The sequence below is a fragment of the Plectropomus leopardus genome, chromosome 1, assembly GCF_008729295.1.
Source record: "Plectropomus leopardus isolate mb chromosome 1, YSFRI_Pleo_2.0, whole genome shotgun sequence".
NCBI lineage: Eukaryota > Metazoa > Chordata > Actinopteri > Perciformes > Serranidae > Plectropomus > Plectropomus leopardus.
Genome location: NC_056463.1, coordinates 28259109 through 28282622, shown reverse-complemented (window position 1 = coordinate 28282622; position 23514 = coordinate 28259109). Strand labels below are relative to the sequence as shown.

Sequence of the window (23514 nt, the reverse complement as noted above, 5' to 3'; positions counted from 1 at the left end):
TCCCCTCTCCTGCTCTATCTTTGTATGCTGGTGAATATGGGGATGCTGCTGGTATCAGTGATGCTGAGAATGCTGCACGAGGCGAGTCTTTGTCTGCTCTGGGAAGGCTGGGCTCCAGCTGGCTCCCGCTATGTGCAAAAGTCAGTGGGTCCCTCAGCACTCAGTGCAGGAGGCAAGCTGGTTGATTGATTGGGATGCACACCACCAATGCCCCCCTCCTCCTCCTCCTCCTGCCTGTTCTTGCTCAGGGAGCACATGTGCCTCTCCTACTCCCTTTTTTTTCCCTTTTTACCCAGACCTGCTTTATTACACACACACATTCGTGCAGCCATGCATACATGTCCGTGCATGTGTATAAACACAGGTGCACGCTCACACACACATACAAACACACACACACACACACACACACACACACTGAGGGGAACCAAAAACACACTGATATCTTGATTAAATCATATGAATGAATGAGTGCAGATTTTGCATGAGTAGAAAATGTTGTTTTCAGGAGAACATGTGTATCTGGATGTGTAAGTGCAAATTAAAAATAACCAGTGTCTGCAACATTGGGTTCATTCAGGGCAACACATTTGCAGTCATTACAGATAACTGCTTAGCAGGACCATTCTCCACACTAGCAGAGATCCCTAACGAATTCATCATTCCAGACAGAGAGAGGGCGCCTGGGGTAAAATATAGGACTCATTTTGACAGATCCGGTCTTACAAATGTTTTCCACAACGTACGCGCTTTGAATGAATCTCCCATGTGTTAGTGGGAAGCATGGAGTTGAACAAAAAGGAGGAAGAAGGGGTGTGTTAGAATCACCGACAGCTTTTCAGGACTCCAGCGACGACCAGCCAGCCAGTGTCTGGTGAACGTGCGTGTGCGCGTATGTGCGCGCGCATGTGTGCGTCCATGCGTGTGTGTGTGTGTATGTGTGGACCAGCAGCTAACACACACTTAACATTCGTTCGCAACATGGCGTTGAAGCGCCGAGAGACACGACGGCTCTCCCCCGACTAATGAAAGCTTATTGTTTGGAAAGCCAGGGGACTGTTAACCAAAGAGACCTAAACATTCACAGAGAGTCCTTTACGCACCGGCGGAGACAATAGCGGATTCCAACATATGCATGTCGCTATAACGGTATAGCTGCTTGTATAGACGAACGCTGCTACCCCACTGGTGGAAATCAAAGGCTGTACATGGCGGTGGAGAGTACAATTTGGCTGTTCTGTCTTCTTTCGCTGTTTTGTGGTCCATCCAAGCAAGGTAAAACGCTCACTTTAATCATCTGCATGTTTTTTCCAGTGGACTGCATGCGTGAAGCAGTGGGCCACTCACATTACACTGAAGTGCAGTTACTCAGAACATAAGTGGGCTGCGATGAAAGATATGAGAGCTTCTGGGTGATTTTGCACCTTGCACGGTAGACGTGCAATATCCCCTCCATGTTCTGTGTTCACCTCATGTGGCCTCTCCGGTTCGTATGAGGTAGGGTTGTATTGTTACTTCATGGGTGTCTCTGTCAGGACGCGCTGGGAGGATTTGGCGATGCGAAGTTGCAGCGCATTGCCGGAGGAGCAGCCCCTGAGTGGTGCCACAGAGCGGCCGGGGGGGGCTTTGAACCGACCGTGGAAGTTTCGGATCAAACACGGGATAGGGCTCATTATGAGGACATGTGGGCTTGGTCTTTAATAAGAGTAGAGCGCGCTGGAAGCAGCTCAGTCTCAAATTCGTCCGTTGCCAATAAAAAAATGAAGTTTTTTTTTTCTCACGGTTTAATAACATAGAACGACATCTGTGCGCGTGGGACGTCTGGTCTTTTAGCCGCTGGCTCACAAAGTTGAGTGAGAGGATTGTGAGGAAAGCGTTATCATGTCAACTAAATTGTATCTTCATCTGAATAATGCTGATAAAATTGAAGTGGTATGTGTGTGAGCTGGTGAAAGATGCACAGTGGCAGTTTTATCTCCCAGACATTGCGGTGGCTCGTGAGAGTGGAAGCGTGCTAGTTAGAGAGGGAGGTCTGCCTACACAGGCAGCGATGAGTGGGTGAAAGACCGACCACAGGATTTCCATGACAAAGACCTCTGCAGAGTATCAGTGGAGGTTACACAGTTCAGAGCCAAGAGAAAATATATAGGCTAACATTTAGAAAATACAGTGAGCCTGTCACGCATTTTTTTTCTTAGAACTTTTTCTCTTTTTTTCCAACTTTTTTTCCATTTAAGATAGATGTTTTGTCCCATGGAAGCACTTTCATGGCTGCATTGCACAAAGCAAAATTGTCTAATTCCTATCTCACCCACAATATCTTTGTACAATCTTTAGGGGGTAAAATAGCACTGAAATTAAACCACTTGTCATCAAAATGTGTATGTAAAACTGCTACAAACTGTAGCTTTAGTTTTCTGCTTTCAAGTGTTGACCGTGACTGATATTTATCCACATAAAGTTTTAAGGTAGCTATGAAGCATTAACATGTTAACAGGTTGGTAGACCTATTTATTAGGTGTGTAACGATCCATCGATCTGCATATTGATTAAATGAGCAACAATCACATAACATAGATGCAAAGTGTAAACAGAGATCCACATCCTCTTTCAGGCGCGCCCTTATTTTGAAATTCTGTGTCACACGGCCTCCAGCAGATGATGATGTCATGATGAGCAGCCAAGAGAAAGATGATAAGGATAATGCTGTTTGCCTGGGAATAAATCATCAGTGTGGAAATGTTTTGTTTTCGAAGAAACTGCGAGTAAACAGACAGTGCACATCATAGGCTAACAAAAGCTGTACTGAGGAAACACGACATACCTGCCGGGCCACTTCACTGACTTCTTGCTAATGTCACTTTAGCTGCTTTGTTTCAACAATGTTAACTAAAAATGTGCATTTAGATTGAAAATCATCCGTGCCGTTCTGTCGGGAGGTGTAGGGACTTAAACCAGCTGTGAGTGAGAAAAAGCATAAATATTAGTGAATTTCTAAAGTTTTGAGTAGAGTAAAGTCCACTAGCCGCTAAGCTAATTTCTGCATTGTAAAATGCCATAGGCTTATGCTTATGACGTTAGCATGTTAATCTACCTTTCGAGGATGTTGCGGGAAGTTTGTCTTCAAGTCAGACAGACCTGAAGTTTAAACAAGATGATCATGGTTTGAATTAAAATGAAAACATTTTTTCCACAAGCGTTTTAAAACAGAATAAGCCAGTTTTAATTATTTCAGATTAATTATATGTTGTTTTTATTTTTTATTTTGTGGCCAAAAGCAGCTTATCCTGTAACCGACTGTGTAAAATGAGCATATATTTTGGCCCATATGGATCGCAGGCCCCTAAATCAAATCAAAATCGTATTGTAGTAGACTTAATCATATTGGAAAGTATCATGTTGTCCAAAGTATCGATATAATATCGTATCGCGATGAAACCAGTTATTTACACCCCTACTATTTATTTGTCAAGAGCCTGTCATGAGAGGACCAGAGGAGTGGCACTGTGTGTTTGAGAGAGAGAGAGACAGAGAGGGAGAGAGAAGCATCTGTTACACTGCTTGTTCAGGAATATTGCGCTGTTATGCTGCCTTGCCGTTCTGTATATAAGGTACAATTGTTAAATGGGGGAAAGAGTTGTCTCGCCTCAAGGGGCATTTTGAGTTATTTTCAGATTCTGAAAGTGTAGTTTCTAAGCTTTCTAACAGTGTCTAACACATGGAAATATGAAAATATTTGAAGAAGATTTGGCCATTTAAATTCAGGCACTCCTCAAAATAGTTTTGTGAGAAATCCAGTCTCAAAGTTTCTGAAAGATTCTCATCTACCTGGGGAGCCAGGTAACAGTGGCTGCTCATCTGCATCACATTTACATAAATCCAACCCCCTACCAGTCTAGCTATCACTGACATCTGTTAACCCACAGGTGTCAGTGAATACTTTATTCATTCACCCATGGGTGTGTTACTCACACATTATCAGGTTGGTGTGTTTTTCAAATTAATAGCAGATGCTGATGTACAATACTGAGCTAGCTAGCTAAATAACCTGGACATTAATGAAACTCACAGTGGATTATTAAAAGATAGCTTCTGGCTTCTTGAAGAAGTACTGTCAAAGATTTGCGCTGTAACAGCCCCCATTTAGGTCTTCTGCAATGCGTTTTTCCTGCTCCATCTTCATTCAATGATGAAAACACACACAGCTTCCAGCACTAGCAGTAACAGTTACTAGCCTACTTTAAATGCAGCGGCAGCTGCTCAAGTAGCCATGTGGTTCCTCTTTAATGTGTAGCTGATTGGCTGAAAAGGAACAAAACACATGAATTGCCAAAGAAAGCCAGTATGCTTATTTACTGCAGTATCACCACACCCGCAGGGTGGAAAAGGGTGAAATAGGGTGAAATACTGCCCTTCATTTAGTTGGACTGGGTGGCTGGAACTTACATAATGCAACTTTAAAAATACTTTATGGGTTTTGGACATTCTTTGATTTAAAGACGAAATTAGAAAATAATTTGCAAGTTTGTTCATGGACAAGAGGCTCATGCTTGTGACAGCGCATCAATGGCATCCTCCTTGGCTGGGCTGTAACGTTAGCAAGCTCAATGGTGCGAGGTGAACTCAGTAAATGCACACTCCCTTTTGCACAGTAAAGTGGTCGGTGCGTGTAGCTTGGTAGAGAAAAAACAGTTCCTATATGAAACTAGACTCGATAAAGTCTGTGGATTATGTTGAATATCCGCTGTTGAGTTTTTTGAATGTCTTTTTCTGGCTTTTTGAGCACCACAAGCTGACTACCTCTGACTGGTATCTTAGGTGTATACAATTTCTGATGCATTTTATTACTGATTTGTGTTTGTTGAGAGGTTGCAAATACTGCACAAGCTATTATTTCCCTCCAGATCTCTCGCTGACGCTTTGTCCAATCTCAGTTCCAAAGTACATCTCTTGGCAAAAATATCTGCTTAAAGATTTACATTGCCTTATTGTAATGTTGTTTGTGTGTGATGTCTCTTTTTCTGCAACACACATGTAAGTGGAGATTTAGTAACAAATTGCATCGAGAACTTTGCTTACCGTTGCCTTTTGTCTTACTCACCTGCCAGTGGAGTTGTGTTAAGTATAAAGCTGCATTAATAAAGTTTTTGTTAGAGTATTTTATCCTTCTCTTGTGTCTGGAGATTGCCTGCACGTAGTTTTGCTGCTGCTGCAACTCCAGTATGACGTGCTCCGCTGTAATTGTTACCAACACGATGGCAAGAAATAAAGGGATAATGTTTACAAGGATTGGTGTGGTGGTGAAAAGTCATGCATGGCAGGATGAATATATCAGAAAGTCTAAAGTACTATAGCACATGCAAGTAGACACCACCCCCTCTCAGATATACTGTAATTTTATCACACAAGTTTCATTATTCATTGTTCAATTATGCATATAAAGGCCTTAAAAAGAAGGCAACTAGAGGTATGCCTCCTTGACTTCCATCTGATTAAATGGTAGAAGGTCAGAGGATACAATTTATATAGAGTTAGATTACCATGCCCTGCAGACTCCATCAGAGACAGAGTAAAAAATGACTCCCCTTGAGATCCTCCTGACAGGAGAGTGAGTGCCACACTGAGGGCGATCACATCCAGATGATGAAATCTCTTGCAGGTAAATGGCGATTGTGATAGAGGTTGTCTGTGATAAGGGTGAAGTGGAAATTGATTTATTTGAACTGGGAGATTTATCACTGCAAGTTGGTACCAGTAAGTTTTGACATGTGGTTGATGTTGAAAAATGCTTTGGATTTAAAATATCAAACTTATAAAATGACTGAACGAACGTGAAACAAATAGCAGAATAAAAGCCATTAAAATATTTAAGTATAGTCACTGTCAATGTGTTTTGCCTCAGAGCTGAAGCCACATGCGTATCTCTCTGCAAACACTGACAGCAGCATCATGCATGTATTATCACTAATACATGACTTTGCATTGTTAGTAGTCATCAGGATCAGTAGACAACACAGCCATTAAGACTTAGTGCGTGCATATTTCTCTGTGTGTGCATTTCGTTGTGTTTAAAAAGTGGAGCACGCATGTAGTGGGTGTTGGTCGTTGTGGGAACTGAGGCTGGTGTGTGTGTGGGGGGGGGGATTCTGGGACAGGGATGAATTAGCGGGTGCTGGTGGGGCGAATTTGAGGGTAAGGGCCATTGCTACAACCACAAACAAAGACCTTATTTTGCCCATTCTAAAGATAAAATGGAAGTATGTCAACTTTGGTTAATAACATATCCCAAGCAAATGAATGAAACAAAAGGGCCGGAGCGTCTGTGTGTTCACAGTCCACACATACAGGTATTAATGAGCATAATGAAATCTGCACTCGTCTAAGACTTTATGAGCAAATAAATGTGATTATTGTAACGCCTTTGGCTATTTTATATGCACATGAAAACTGTAAACACAGCAACAGTTGCATGATCAAGCGTTGGCTCTACACTGATTGAGAATGTCGTGTGAGATCATTTATCTAAATTAGTATATGAAACAGTTTGTATCAACAATGTTATTGTACACCTTTATCCTCAGTGAAACTCACAGTCTTCCTACTCATTTGATTTGTACCACCACGTTTAGATTAGACTCACATGAAGCTTTTCTGCAGTGTCATGCATAGTAGTTACACAGTTGGGAGATGCAGTGCAACAGCAGTCTGCTGTCATTGCAATCTAGTGTGATTGCAAGTAAATTCTCACTAATATGTGGCATCATAGAGCCTGTTTACATTTGGTATTAGCATGCATTTTGGTGATCCACACAAGTGTACAGCAGAAAAACATTGCTGTTCTCACCCATGTATATCGTGTTCCCAGCTGACCACTTGTGTTCATATTACATTACTCACTTAGGCTCAAAGGTCAAAGGGCCCTGTACACAGTTTTTACGTCTGTACTTAACTTTTTTTCTGTATTTTTTGTAGTGATTGTATCAGTTAAGCGGGAAATATTGCTGCTAGCCATAGGGCAAAACAGTGGACGGTCACGCAACACTTTGTCCAACACTTATAGATCATTAGTGCGTTACCACCAAAACAACCACCATGTTCTGCATTGATAACTTGGAGCTTGTGTGTGACTAATCAAGACGCATAAGCAGTTACAGTAAAAAAGATATGTGGTAAAATTCATCCCAGACCACCCAGATATGTGTTTTGAGTGATTATATCGCAATGCGTCATGGTAGTTGTTTACACTTGCTTTAGCACTGTCCACTTGTAATCGGATTACCCAAGAAGCTGGTGTGAAAAGTGCCATTGATTAAACACCTTTTTAAACCCGAAAGAAGAACTACCAAACATTTATTAAGGGCAGTTTGTCAAAAACAATGTCTTCCAATTGGTAGCAGTCAAAACTGTGACTGTGGGTCTAATCTGTTTTAGCTCAGTTTTTGGTCTCTACTGTCTCTTGCAGGAAATATCCAAATGCTTGTATGCTAAATGAAGATAAACACTTCAGTATGTTCACCAGTTATCCGGTAACTGTTTTTGTCTGCCGCATAGTGCTTAGCAGGAAGTGTACAGTGGATTTTTAGAGCTTTTTTTGCTGGAATAAAAGCTGCCTGGTGTGACTGAAAATTGTATTATGAAAGCTTTGAGAGCAGTACGCTCTTTGTTAATTTTTAATTTTTAAAATATTTTATTCTCTGTGCCCTCAGTTCAGTTTTGAGTGGGTATGTCTGCTCAAAAGATGCTCTGTGCTTTGTCTTGTTTTGGCACCTCACATTGCCACTTTCAATAATCACCACAGTCGCTGAACATATGATGAGACATTCTGCTTTCTAACTGCCCGTGGGAAGAATGAACATGCAAGAATTTGTCTGTTCTTGATTGAAAGCACTGTTTTTGCTGTGTACTTTTTTTCTCTTTGGAACACACCATGTTAAATTACTTTTCTCTGAATCACTTCTCTGAATGCTGTCTTCACACTCGTCTCTCTTGTGTGTTTATCTCACTTGGTTCGCATCGCTCATCTGAATGCACAGATTTGATTGGCTGAGCAGCATTACGTAAGATCAAATCTGTATATATACGATGTATTGTATGGAATTGGTCTGTGAGTTTCCTCCTTGCTAAACCAGTCGTACAAATGCTTCAACAGTTAAGATAGAAAGGCTGCGTCAAATAATTCTCAATCATTTAAAAAATATAGGCCTGTGCCTAAATAGTATGGCGTCTTGGTCTGTTACCAGGATGTATGGAGAGGTATGGCAGGTTAACAAGGGGGATGCATTTTGGTCATTTTGCTAACAAGGGGGCTGGTGCCCCTCATGTCCCTCCTCAAATTGCCTGCTGCCCTGAAAGTGAACCAAAGTAAAGAAAAAAAAGTACCACAGTAAAGTTGATATCATTACTGTATAGTAGGGGTGTAAAATGAACAACGATCATGTAATATCAATGCAAAGTATAATCATCGATCCATAACATACTTTTTAGATGCGCCCTTATTTTGAAATACTTTGTCACCATCACACAACGTCAAGGAGATGATGGTGAGCTAATGCTAATGGTGTTAGCATGTTAATCCACCTTTTGAGGATGCTGGGGGAAGTTTGTCTTCAAGTAAGAAAAGTCCGCTAGCTGCTAAGCAATTTTATACAGTGTAAAATGAAAGCATTTTAAAACAGAATGAACCAGTTTTAGTTATTTCCAATTATGTATATGTTGCGTTTATCTTTTCTGGCCAAAAGCAAAGAAAGAGGTGTCAGCTTCTTCTGTAACCGACAATGTTGGGCATATGATATCGGCCCATATTGATCACACGCCCCTAAATCAAATCTAATTTTAATCTTACCGTGGCAGACTTTGTGATACCAGCGAATATCGTATAGTTGTCCAAAGTATGAATGTAATATCTTATCATGATGAAACCAGTGATTTACACCCCTTCTATATAAATAGGTGCTTTAAAAGTAAAGTTTGACAAAACATTGTATTCAGGATTAAAAACAACTTTGATACCTTTTCAGCAGAGAAATCGTTTTAACGCCTTGCTATTAACATAAAAAAAAAAGAAGTCAAAATAAGCAGCCTGAAGGAGTTTGGTCTAATTGCGGTTACAGCGTCTTTAATGTCATTGTTTTCTAAGCCCCAGTGGTGTTTTCTTTTTGCCATGCATTTTATTTCATTGGGTTTTAAGCCCAAATTACATTTTCTTCAATTTTATTTCCGTGTTGTGAAATTAAATGGGAGAAAATTGAAGACCCTGTGTGGTTAGTGACTTAATGACTGGGGAGAAATGTGGACCCTGAGGCTCGAAAAGTCAAAAACCACCGGTGTAAGGTTTTGTATGAACACCTGCAGAGTCTTATTAATGTGTCTCTGATTATAATGTGTTTTTCACAGCTTCACCCTTTCATTAACTTGTAATGTGACCTTATACCGACAAAGTGATAACAGTGAACAGCTAATGCATACTTTTATTTAATCTAGAAATAAAAGCAAATGAAAGGGAATAACTGGCCATCACAGATTTCTGAATATTAAGCATGCTGTAACCCAGTTTAGTGAAAACTGAAAACTATGATGATCTTCATTCAAAATAAAGGAATCCATATGAATAGCATTTTCTCACATGCTCTTTACAAGCCTATCAGACCGGTGAGCAGACCTGTTATAATCACTACACCATTGATGTCTTATTTTTAATTCGCTTTGAAATCAACTAAGATTAAGTGTGTATTTTTATATTTTTTTTTATTGTGAAACTGATGGATAACTCTTCAACCCAACATTAGTTACTGTTTTAGGCTAGAAAATAAAGTTATTCCTCCAATATTCTCAGGTCAGACATGGTCATCTCAACAGCTCGCTTCATACGAAGTTAATATTTTGAACACCCGAGGAACATTAGCTGTTGGAAAGTTACTGCCGAAGTGACCCTGTGCAATGTTAGGCATAGTGGTGGGAGGGAAATGTGTTTTGAGTCAACCATTTATTCCACACACTGCAGCAGGGTACTGTGGGGCAAAGTCCATTCTCTAGCTTAAATATCATGGAGATGTAAAGTTTCACAAGGGGTTACATTTTTTTGGCTTGGCACAGTGTCAAAGGAAGATATTTTGGATCTAGTGAGATTGGTGTGTTACAAACAGTGTGCCATTAAACAAAAAAGTCTGAACAAGGTTATTTGTTAGGAAATTTAAAGATCGATTTTTACCACAAACTGGACAAACTTTAGTTTGTGGCATAGTTAAGTAATGGGTCTCTCACTCTCACAAAAGTTGCATCACTGACTGCTGAAGCTGAATGGCAATCTGTATGATAGTTGTACCTGTGCTACATTTAATTGCAACAACAGCCATTTCTTCTCAACACACACACACATTCAAAAATTGAGATTTTAAATCAAACTTTTTTTGGTTTTTTAACCAAATATTTTTCTGCTTCTGTGGTAACTTCCATTTAGTTGCCCTCAAGCTAGGAGTGTCAAAACACCAGAGAAATGTAAAGCAAAGATACAAACACAAACCTGTGATATAACAAACTATATTTGTTTTGTCAGAGCATCTGGACATTTTTAATAGAAAGTGCATCAAGAACACTCACAGCACAAACAAAGCAGCATGGACATCCCACTGGAATTTTTTTTCTCTCCACCGCAGTTTGAATTTAAGTCCAGTACTCTTGTCTTTTGGCCTTTACTGGTCTTCCAAATTTTGAGAAAAATTTCTGGCTCAGAAATTAAAGTTTTCTTTAAAGCTTGGTTTTGGTTTCTGGCACTGGTTGTCTCCCTGCTGACTGTTTTTGTCTAATGATCTGATTCTGTTGCGCTGGTCCACGAGGCATCAGTATGCCAGTGATCTAGTAGTGTTTTTGAGGTCATCCATCATTCTTCAGTTTTACATACTTGGTATCAAAGTGGTTTCAGAACTTGAAGTAGAGTCAAGCTTTCAGCCACGTTTGTATGCATACAGATGGAGTTGTCAGTGGCAATGTAAAGACTAACGAACAAACATAATAGGTAAAGACATTAGGGATGTCAGTTTTGGACAACTTTAGATAGCCTCACATCCATTAATTATGAAACTTGAAATCTAAGTGGCCTTTCCTTCAAGTCTGGCACTGTGCAGACTCTGAACTTTAGAGCAGCATTTCAAAGTGATATGCATTCAGGGCTGTTGAAATTTCAGTGATCTGTGATTTAAATGTCTTGCCTTTATTATGTTTTCTGTTTTCGGTCACCAGAAACATAGTAGCCACCATCTGGTCTCCCCACAGGTTACCTCTTTAGCATTGTTAACTATGTTAGCACCGTTGAGTGCTGACACTGCTAACCATGTTAACAGAGCTAACAGTGATAACATAGATGCTTAAGGGGGCTTTGGGCATAAAATTGAGCCAGTTACCAGTGTGAGCTGTGGGAAGACCAGAGGGTGGGCATAATGTTATTACAGCAGCAACGTTAGTGGTAATCGCTGAATGAGTGGCACCGCTAGCTAACTCCCTCCTGACCCGGTTGGATGTTCAGAGCAGTAAACTGAAGAGAAGCAAAATGAATCTGTTGCCCAACATGTTTAACCTGGTATTGACATCCGTAGTAGAAAGAGCCACAGAAACAAATTGGTCATAATAGAAGTGAATGCAGACCCGGTGGCAAGCAGAGCTTTCTTAACCACTGCTGGAAGATGGAGTCAGTGTTGGTCTCCACCTTTAGTCAGCGTCCAGGTCTCCTCCTGAGTTCTTCTGTCATCTGTAATGTTTAGAGTGTGTTCAGCTCTAGTTTGTTGTGCCTACTCCAGAGGGCCAGCTGTTCAGCCTCCTGTATAGTGGCAGCTACAGAATATTAAACACTGAATTTGTAGAGGGAGGTATTCTTTCTGTAGAACTTGCTCTGGCCTTTACTGCCTTTACTGATGCTGCTCATGTGCCTAATATTGGTGTGAAATGGCTCTGAGGTCACAAAAAAATATTTATGAAGGTTGTATTTGTGGTTCTTATTCTGACAAGTCAATCCAGTCTCACTCCCAAATTCGTAAACATAGAGCCTCTGGATTTTCTGACGCTCGAATCAACCGTCGTAATGAGAGAGAAAGTATGCAATAGGTTGGGTGGGAGTTGAGGTGGATGGGTCAAACAAATTCTGTACTTAATCTGGGAGCCTGCTGTTCATTTCTTGTGTAAAACTAAAAGTCAGTAAAGTTATTTAAATAACAACATAGTTTGTTAGTAAGTGTAACATATTACGCCACTGACTTATGTGATGTATGTGCATGGTATATTACATTAGGTTTGTGAGAAACATACTTATTTCAAGCCAAACCATGATGTTTTGTTTTTTTTTTAAACCTAACCACATGCTTTTATTGCCTAAACCTATGGAACTAAAGCTAAAAACAAAGTTTCTTTCCCTACGTTTGAAGTTTATTTTGAAAACAGACTGCACGCATTTAAGGAACAGAAATAGTGCATTTCCTGTGAAAATTGAAATGTATTATAAAAAAGAGACTTTTCATGTAACGAGTGTAAATTGATAAGCTGTCTCTGGTCGTCAAAAGCTGACACAGAAGGGCTCCCTGGCACGTCATATTTTGACATATAAGGCCACTGACCAGAGTTTGGAGTAACAATGTGTTGCACAAGTTGGCAAATACGAAGAAAAATACATTATACCCAATTATTAACGTTCCGTTCTTCCATGTCCTGTAGCAGATTAAGAGATCCCCTCCTTAATGACTTCATGCAATTACATTTCTAATTTAACTGATGTATAAATGATGTACTTATGTAAATTGTACTTTTAATGACTGTGTTCTAATTTGTTAGCCTTGTTTAAACTTTGTGCCCAAACTTATTACAATCTTTCTGTGAACATACATGCACAGCTCTCTTGAGAATCAGAGCTTGTTTGACAGCAGTGCATGTGGAAAATAGCCCGTTACACATTAGCAGTAAATTAAGTATCTGTGTGTTTACTGAGGTACATTCACCCCCAGTGTGCCTGCCTGCTTGCTTGTGTGTAAGCGTGGGTGTGTCAGCTGCGATTTGTGAGTGCATCTTGATCCCCTCCCCAGAGAGTCCATGCTAAATTAGGATGCATATTATTTAAAGATGCCCTGGGCTGAGTTTCAGCGGGGTATATTTGTGCAGTGAATATGTTGATTTTTATGGTGCCCTGTGCGCGCCTATTCATGCTGCCAGGGAGGCAATCATAAGCGCAGAAGTGTTTGTGTGAAAGGAAAGGAAGTCTTGAGCTCGATTTTGTCTGCAATGAATTCAAATGATTTGCTCTCTTGGGATGTTCAAAGCACTGTGTTGAATTTATTTTGCTAGTTCTTTTTTTCCAATGATGAATAGCACAGCCTCTTAGAACTATCTGAAAATAGAACCTTGTGAACTAATGAGTGTTTAATTTCGCATAAGCATACATGTATGCATTTATGTGAAGCGTGGGTTATATCTTTGATAAAATATCTCTAAAACCTTTGACAGGGGTTATAATTGTATAATTTGCCGAACAAATATATTTAGAGACCACGACCCTTCAATTCCCATAAGTTCGTCATTCATTTTTTTTTATTTTATTGCATTCCAGTATGCTGTAATTAGATGTATAGACCATTTTCAGATATAGAACATTTTTAACCATCTGCTAAAGTAATGGCTTTTTGGCATTCACTCGTTGGTCTCAGTAATGGAAAAGATCAATTTGACTCTTTTCAATCATGACAGGAGGGTTATATAGAGCTGTTTGGAATTTGGCCCATGAGACATGCCAGGTGCCAAAGTGAGAGATTGTTTATTGCAGTGTATCACTAAGATATCTTGTTATCTTGCCATCTGAAGGAGAGCCATTCTCTAATTTGGCCATCACACCAATTCTCAGTCATTTTCTTTTTTAAAAAAAGAATGTTTCTTGCACAGCTCATATTAGTCACATTTCAGAGTCATAGCTTCACCTAAAAGTCTTTTGTGAGTGGTTTGCACTCAGTACACCAAAAATGTCATATGTAACAGCTATGTAATCTTGAATGTGTTGGTACCAGCAATGATACTACTTTTGTTCACACTTGCTCTGTGTAGAAAAAAATTACAAGGTAGTACTTTCAGATGACGCCAACACATAAAATAGGCAGAGCATTTACATCACAGAGAACCTCACAGGACCTATAACAATATTCTCTCTTAGCAGCTTTTGCATGGAGTTGCACCTCAATTGCATACAGAAATCAAATATTTTCAGGTCTCTGTGAAGCTGCTATCTGTTAATTCTTTGATGCCAGGAACACAAATAGATATCACTGCTGCAGTGATGCAACTCAGATGGATTGTGCTATTTTATCCTATTGGCTTACCTGGTCAGTGAGGTTTGCCACATAGTGCAATTGATAACATGATGTTACATGATGTGTTTTGAGCTGAGGTTGGCGTACAGCATTGGAGAATTTTGCCTCTCCGGCAGAAATCCGTTCACTTTACCCCAAACCAGAAATCTTTTCCTTGAGCTAACCAACAAACTGAAGGTGAAATTTGCCCAACAACTCATAGGCAGGTCACAGCTGCACTGAAGGGAGTATCCTGTATTTTATCTGATCAAGCCAACGCTAACCTTAGTCCAAGGTCTAATCATAACCTCATTTGAATCCCAGCACTTGTTCTAACTATAGCCACAACTCCGCTGACAGCGGTTGCAGTATTGAACATCAACTTCAACCAGCCCTTTATAGTAGTGGATATTTTGTTACTCCACAAATTCCTCTAGGGATCCTTTGTTATTTACAGTTATTTACAAAAAAAATAACCTAGTTTAGAGTTATCTGGATCTGGAAAACCCATGTTTTGGGAACCACGATGAACTAATCTTTTTTACTTTCTTTTTTTTCAAGGCAACATTGGATTGGATCAGCCTGATCCAGATACAAACTTTTTAAGATTGCCAAATAACTAGATAACCAGTCTGCTAAATTGGACTACATATCCCTATGTAGGCTATGTAGCTATGTAACAAACAACAGGCAGAATAGCCAGTGTGCAGTCACAGTGTTTTTATTTGAAGAGACAGAAAACAGCACAGGGAAAGCAATTGTTAGAAACTTTTGACTGTATCATTGCAATTAATGTAAAGCACAAAATGAAAGTTAATATAATGTAAATTTAAGTTTATATTATTACTATATGTGAGGTTATTTTATGTGGATTTTTTTTTTCATTTACTGTACTGAGAGGCCTGTATTATATGTCTATTTTATCTGCTTTATCACTGTAGTGGTTAAAAAGTGTAACATATAAATAAATGTATATATATTTGACAACTTTAAAACTGGTATTGCATTTTGTGCCTGAAATCTACCTTTCCTGTGAGATGAGGATAATGGCTTTTTTTATTGTATCCCAATCAAAAGTTTTGTACAGCACATACTGAAGGTTTGATCCAAATCAAAACCAAAACTGGATTACGTGATCTACAGCAATCTGATTTCAAAACTTTTGAATAACCTGTTTCCAAGATTTGATCTAATCAGATCAGATTACTTCTGATCAACTCACCCAGGATCTTGTATTCTGGTCACTAAAAGGTCTACCTATCATACTTCTGGTTTTATTTACCTTTTACAACTCGTCAGTGATTTGTCACTGCCTTTTTTTCTTCTTTTTTTTTTACTTTGGCTTTTATTCTACCAGTGTAGCTTTATCTTTGTGTGTGTGTGTGTGTGTGGTTGTGCACTTTTATGAGAGAAGCAGCAGTCTGGGGGTGCTTGCTTGGTCAACTAACCTGCATTCGCATTCCTTCCATTCCTCCCCGCTGTCTGCTTGGTCACATGACAGCAGAGGAGTTAAACTGAAGGTGGCCATGCAGGTGGGAAGATTTGGGTAAAAAAATGCTGTGTCACTCCCGAGTTGTGGTTCAGCTTCAGAGGAATGGTACATTGATGAGTATGTGCTGCAGTGGGGATAGGCAGTTCAGGAAATTCACATGCATAGAAACCACAGGAGGATTGTCACATTAGATTGTACTTTAAATCCTGGATAACTCATATTGCATTTGGAATCTCTGCATTCTAGGTTACACCCGCCCTTTAGTTCTCATTCAGATGCAGTATATTACTCAAAGATCGCAGCACATCTCTCTCACATCAGTGCTGGGAAATGTCATTAATGAGAACCCCAATGTGTGAGCATAATAATGTGAAGTTTGCTCAGTGCAGTATGCCCTTCCCTGCATGTGCCAGGTAGTGTCACATAGCAGTCTCATTCATCATCCTGACCTTGTGTGAGATGCTCAACCCTGATCCTTGCACACGAGCATTAAAATGTACATGTGCCTCACTTCAAAGAGTTGAGTAGGAGGAGGGTGTTTTTCCATATAAGACCTTCCAGTACGTGCCATTTTGCTGCGCTTCTCTCCACATACCATGAACCTTTACGCTACCAGTATAGCGTCTCATACACCAATGTTGCCGGCACAAATTCCTGGACATTCATTGCGCTGCTGCATGAACAAACAGATTCTGATTTGGATCTCCCGTGTTACTCCCATGTTAGTTTTATTGTCTCGCTTTGTTGACTCATGCAAGTGGGCCTGGCACTTGACATGGCCATGTGGAGGCCCCATGCTGCTGGGAGGCCCTGCATACAGGAATGCTGCTCTGTGATTGGAGGAAGCCAGACTGGGATGAATGAGCACTGTACATAGAACAGGAGGCATGAGGGACTGTACTGGTGCGCCCCCCCTCTCTCATTCTCTATCCCTCTTTCTCTGCTCTGCTCCCTTTTTTCCCTCTTGTGCACACACTTTCAGCGGGACACAGGAGCCATGTTTGTCTCACCACAGCCCCTCTTTCTTTCATTCCACACTTTCATGCCATTTGCTGTTATGCTGGCTTTGAGAAAAGTCACTTCATGATCATAAATATAAATGTCAACTTTGTGGTTCATTACTGTATGCAAAACATGAAAACTTTTCATGTAAAATGTTTGGACAGTAGTAGTGTTTTACAGTGTGACAGGTGCAAAGGCAGGTTGACAAATTGTCAGTGAAGTTTTGTTAACATGTAGAGCTGAAACAATGTGGAACCAATTTTATTCAAAAATGCCCAAAATCTACTGGTTCCAACATTTTAAATGTAGTTATTCATCTATTTGCTAGATTTCTTTTTCTTTAGCAATATTTAACTAAAAATGTTAGGGACAAATCATGCAATTTAAGTATGTCAACTTAAGCAATAGGAATGGGGATGACCCTTTATATGACCATTTATTTGATATTTTAAAGCCAGACAGCCGCTGAACTATTTGATTAATCACACGACATAATCATTAGATTCACTAATAATGAAGATAAACATTTCTTCTTCATCTTAACATGTCAGTAATGTGCTTTTTGGAGGTAATTAGATTGTGATAATTCAAATGTGTAGTTTTTTTTAATTTACAGTGAAGATTTTCAATATGCCATTTGATCTTGACACCAGTGGTCCAGAGCAGAAACTGAATACTTAAAGAGAAACGTTGGAATTTTTCAACCTGGATCCTATTTCCCATGTTTTTGTGTCTCAGTGACTAATGAGAACAACTTTTTTTTCATGTAACAACTCAACTCCCGCAAGACTTCAGAGTGAGACTCCTTAAGCAAGACTCAGACACAATAACAAACAGACTTGATCGAGCGAAAGACAAAGAAAAACGCTGGATCCTTTCCGTACTTTTGCCGGACACTTACAATAACAATCTATGCCTGTCAGTGGCAAAAGAAAGAAAGAAACAAACAAGCAAGCAATTTTAATGGTTTCACATTGACAGTGCATTTAAAGTTTCTACATGAGATTTTGAAAATTAATATAGCAAAAAACAACTCTTTGCTATGTAAAAATATAAAGGAATAATGGCATCCTGAGCAGAGAATGAATTCATGGACCTTCAGTGTGTTGTCATCCGAGCTTATCTGTTTTTTGTTTTGGTAGACAGGCTGGCTGCATGTACATGCTTGTACATGCTTGTACACGTGAGCCCCTCCCTTCGTGTCCGACTGGATTGCTAACCGCTGCCGCTCTGCACTGCGCTTATATGATGGTTACAGCTAATGGTTGGGAAGATTGCTGCTGCAATTTTGGCTCATCCGTCCCCATGTTTTTGACGTCAGAGGTGAGAGCTACGTGCTCGCAATCTCGGCACAGACTTTGAACGTCATAAATAGGCCTAGCACCTTTTATTTAGAAACATGCTTTAGACTGTTTTTTGTCAGAAAAAAGAAGTGCATAAAGCAAGTTCTATTAATACTGCATCCCTGTCGGTATCTGTAAACTCAGTCAACTCTCCAGTGCGCTGAGTGAAATCTTTGTTTCATTCTATCAGCTTTCTGTCGGTGAGAGTGAGTGTGTGTGTTTGTGGTTAAGATGACGGGGTGTGAGAAGAACCCTGCTGTATCGTCATGGGAGGAAACACAGCTTGAACGGTTAACACCTGACACGGCAGCTGTTTAGATTGTTGAGTGACTCACAGCCTCACTGTGGATTCAGTGAAATGTTGAGCTCTCTGTATTCAGCATTGCTTAACTAGTAAATAGAGACTTTTATTTGCCATCAGAGGAATTTAAGACTCATAAAGAGGTTTGAGTGTGTAGCATGCTTCAGACACATGATGACACTTTTTTTTTTTTTTTTTTACATTTTTCTGGAAAGATCCCAATTCCCAAGGCAACATTTTTAGCATGAAAGACAGAGATAAAGCCTACTTACTTGATAAAAGCGTTACCACTTCGACAGTGGTTAGGCACATCTGTCAGTGAAGCTTTCTGTTTCTTTGCTATTACACAGGCATTTCCACCTGCATACTGAAACCTGAGAGTCTCCGTATCCCTGCAGGGTATATAGCTATCTGCCGCTCTGCTCAGATTATCACAACTGTGGCTTCAAAATATCGATTCATTCACACGCAGGTTAGTTTTTGGCCACAAGCACGTGTAAGTGCCGGGGCTATTTTTTTACCTTGTTGTTATCGATGTACGGGGATTGAATTTGCAAACAAGGGCTGCGCTAGAACAACAGGCGAGCACTAGTTGAGCTTGAATTGAGGTTTGGTTTGTGGCATCCAGACCTACCACACACATGCACACACACACACAGGAGTTATCCTGCTGTAAATGGCCCAGTGCTATCAATCAGACCATCTGTCCCTGTCCACTCAGCATGTATTTAGGTTTCAGTGAATGGTGGTGGCCTCCAGTGCTGTTTTTCCAAGTACTTCCTCAGTGTATGGTACAATACATTGCCAACATAATTCAGGAACAACTCATAGCAATTATCTGCTGCTTCTGTGTCAATTTAACAGGGGATACAAGGCAATCTGGTTATCCGTACTTCTGAGTGCTTTTGTGGTCCCTCTTCACAAAAGTGTCTGTAATCACATTTCGCTGCTCTCTTTCAATTGAGTCTCAAGGCTGCCCTAATCTTATCTGCACTGTTCAGTCCTGTATTTCATTCTGTAATTCTGGGTTTTATCTCTTGGTCTTGTATCCTCTCTCTCAATATCTTTTTTGTGACCTTGGTCAGTCTACTACTTGGCACTTGTTATTCAGCACCACTTGTGGCACTTTTAAACCATGCTTGCAGTGTTCTGTGGATGGCAGTGCCGGTCTGTTGGTCCTGAATTAAATAAATGAATTAAATGCCGTGAAATTTGGTACTCATACATGTTTCCCAGTGGATAAATGATTATAACTTACTTAATTTTTAATTCATCCATTAATTGGATTTATCACCAAATACTTTCAAACTAATGACATTCCCATCTGCCTCAGCTAGTGTTGTCATGATGCTGGCATTTCTAACTTTGATACAACACCTTAAAGGAGATATAGATGTTCATTCTTGATACCAGAGGAAATTGAAAATGACAGCGTACAATTTATTTTTATGTTTTTTATTAAAAGATAAATATAACAAGGCTATAACGTGACAATGGTGTATATTCTTGGTTTGTAGCAGAGAATTAGCCTGCTGTAGTAAATATTAGTGATGATAGAGGACCAAAAAAAGAGCAGTTAGTACTAGTGGTGGGGCACATGAAGCAGTGGCTATAGTGGGTTTCTGCGCAAAATGATGTGCATCAAACACTTAATTTCCTATATTGTGGTGAATTTTTATGCTGCAGTTTTTTGCATTAATTTACGGTGTAGAACTAGGGTGTAGAAATATGGTGTAGAAAATTTCTACCTCAATGTTTTTATGGATGGGGACAAATGCACATTTCAAATGTACACCTATGTCAAACACTTTAGCTTCCATTAAAAAAAAAGTGATTGTACTGTTTTGATCTCCTGGTTTTAACTCAAGTGTTGTCTTATGAGAGGCAGTCTTATTATTATATGATTAAGTACAGTATGTTTTTATCATTTCTTGATTAAATTTAAAGAACAATTACTGTATTGGTGTATATATATATATATATATATACACACCATACACTGATTTTGTAATTATACTGTGATAGAAGATTTTAGCCATATATTTCACCTCTACTTGGGTATCACTTGGGTACATCGCATCGGGGTTAAAACAATATTCGATGCATCACGTAAAGCACCCGTTTTTGGAGCCTTTTTGGCGAGCCTCTTTATCTGTTGTTCCTGAAAGGCCTGAGGTATTGGATACCTTCACTTCAGAGACTGTGGAAACCTGAGTTGTGGCCCCCGGGTCATGTGGTGTTCAGTCTCTGTTGACAGTGAGCTGTGCTGGGTCACTCTCCTCCTCCTGCTCCTCCTCTTTCTCCTTCTGTTTTCCCAAACATTTTGTGAATAGGTGATCCATTAACAGAAATGGACCAGCCAAATAGTGTTGATGGTATCAAGAGCGCTGCCCTCCTAACTTCTCCATTTCCCTTTCCTTTTCTCTGTCTTTTTCTCCGTCAGTATGACAGACAGAGACTGTCTGTTTCTTTGTCTAAGTGTGTTTTGTTTCTCCTCTTTGTGTGTGTGTTTAATAACTAATAGGGCTACAAATCAGTCTTTAACCATTTAACCGCCTGATATATGGCAGTCATGTGAAGGTGCACCAAACAGGAACTCACAAAATCTTTGGAACCATTATAACCTCCCACCCAAAATACTGTTATTGGCACAATTAAAAGGATATTATAATTCCAGATAAGGTGTCAATTTTTTTTCAGATCTGCTAAGGGGTACTTTATTGTCTGTGTGTGGTTTGCCTGCGTCTTTGTTTCTCCCTTTTTGTATTTCTCCTGCTGTCCATCAGGCTGTCATGGTCCTCGGGTTTGTTTGTAGTAACCGCGACAGAGGCTGTATTTCATCCTCTCTCCCTTTTGTAAACCCCTGTCCTCTCTCTACTTAGAGTAAGCTATGAACCTCTTGGCGCAGGGCCATCACAATCCATTCACTACAGGTCAGTGAGACCGCACAGCCGCTACTATATCCCAGAGTGCACCCCGTCCTTTCCAGCAGCTCCCATTCGTACAGTAAAATGGCAAAATGGCCACTTCACAGTTCCCCCCACCCCTTTTTACCACAATGTGTCCGCATGAGACACTGATAGTTACTCTGTGGGCGTGCATGTGTCTGTGTATGTGTTGTAAATGGGCATGTGGGTACATGTCAGTGTGTGAACATGTGTGTGTGCTGCACATGGCCACAAATCAAGGACACTTCGAGGTTTCCGGTGGGAACGTGTCTCAATATCAAGTGTTTTATTCCCAAATGAAATAGCCACTACGTGAAACATGTGTTATGCTTACTATGCCTATTATTTTAAAGGACAGCAGGTCATGCTGTAAAAGGACCTTACTGTAGCAGTAACTTTTTTAACACCCATGTTTTATTTCATCTTAGTACATAATTTGTAGTGCACAGGTTAATTAGGAAAATTTGTGTTTTCCTGCTTTTTTCTGTTTTGCATGTTCCTCATCACACTTCTACTTCACTTTTATGAGACGTAATGGCTTCCATATCCAACGCAGAATGATCCCCACCTCTCGCCAACTGAAACCATTGGCAGTGAGCTGGGAAATGGCTGCTAACGTTTTAATGACTTAATGAGACCTAATTAGTCGAAATGGGAGTGAGTAAGAGAGGAGCCGTGGAGGTGATCTGTGTCAGTGTGTGTGTTGGCGCGCTCCAACGCCAGTGAGAGCGTGTTTTAGTTTTCTTTACATGTGTGTCTGTTTGGGTGCATGTGTGTGCATGCATGTTTATGTTGTCTCCATGGCAGATGTGTATGTGTGTGTTTGTGTGTGCAGCCTCTCTCAGCATTACCCAGCCTCTTCATCAGGAAGCGATGGTGGGGGGTCAGGCCTCATTTAATCAAGGAAAAAATTCCATCTCCCATTAACTTAATTAATCCAATGCTGGAGAAAGAGAAGCTGAAAGAAACCTGCCTATGTGTGTATGTGTGTGTGTGTGTTAATGTAAGTATGAGAAAATAGTGTTTCTAAGCTGGATTCATGAAGTGGTTTGTTAAATGAACTGTAGAAGGGGAGTTTAAATGATATTACTTGCACGGATGCAGTAATGACTTCATGAAAAAGACATTTTAAGTAACATGTCCTTAATTTTAATTTTTTTGTCAGTTGTAGGTGTACCCTGGCGGTAACACAATCTACCATTGCTGTGATGGCAGTGGTCCTTTCAGAAATTCGGCATAGGGGTGACCAGCTGGGGCTTCTTGGGATGGCACCAAAACCAAAAGCCATAACAGACTTTAAGGAATTCAATTATGGTGTTGAAGTACATAAGCTAGTAGGAAACTATGTCAATATGGAGAGAATCCTGATGTAATTTGGGTTCTTATTTTGCAGTTAATAATACAAATATCTGGTGTTTACTGACTAATACTAGTACAGTCAACATTTTGACTACTAACAAGCCTGTTTAAATGTATAATTTATCTAGGTGGTTCATTTTTTCTTCAAATAGGCTGGTAGTCCTTTTCCTTAAAAAGACAAATATGCAGCTTTAATTTGGAAGAGCACATTGGCTGTAAGGAACAAAACATTTACAGGGAACAAGCCTTAAGTTATGGGGAGACTAAGAATCCATATTCATTCAAGGAACCCCCTTGAAAATGGACATGCTAGTTGTTCTTTCGTCAAAATTTAGCCAGATTTTGGAGTATTATTTAGGTCCCTTCTCTCTAAGCTATGTTGGTAAAGTTGGTACCAATTGATTCCTTAAGTTGTCTACTGAGAGGCAATAATGGAAGCTTTCAACTCTTTTTACATGAGGGGGGCAGTAATTGTATTAGGGTGGCCATCGCCCTGCTTGACTTTCCCTTGGGGGCGCCCCTGTGTGGTGGAAACTCACTTGTACATCCCTGTGTATAGTACTGTAATAAATGACACTTTGCCCAAAAAGCTGTCCAAGTGTTCAGTAAAGCAGTTTATTTTCATTAAATGAAAAGAAAGGATGTTGTTGTTTTTTTTTAAAGCAAAATTTCAGGGGACTTTGGTCCAGTTTTGACAGATGGCTGGATGTATTTTTTAGGCTGCTGTTATTCGCTGCTCTGCCAACAAGCTTTCACT

General features: G+C 40.0%; 1 protein-coding gene across 1 annotated transcript in view; it reads left to right on the top strand.

Moving 5' to 3' along the window:
- Positions 1-1206: 1206 nt before the first annotated feature.
- igdcc4 (immunoglobulin superfamily, DCC subclass, member 4) overlaps positions 1207-23514 on the top strand; it is a 64191-nt gene continuing 41883 nt past the window's right edge. Inside the window, exon 1 of the mRNA XM_042514062.1 lies at positions 1207-1275. Coding sequence (XP_042369996.1) covers positions 1209-1275 — 67 coding nt within the window. The 5' untranslated portion in view covers positions 1207-1208. The remainder of the gene's footprint in view (positions 1276-23514) is intronic.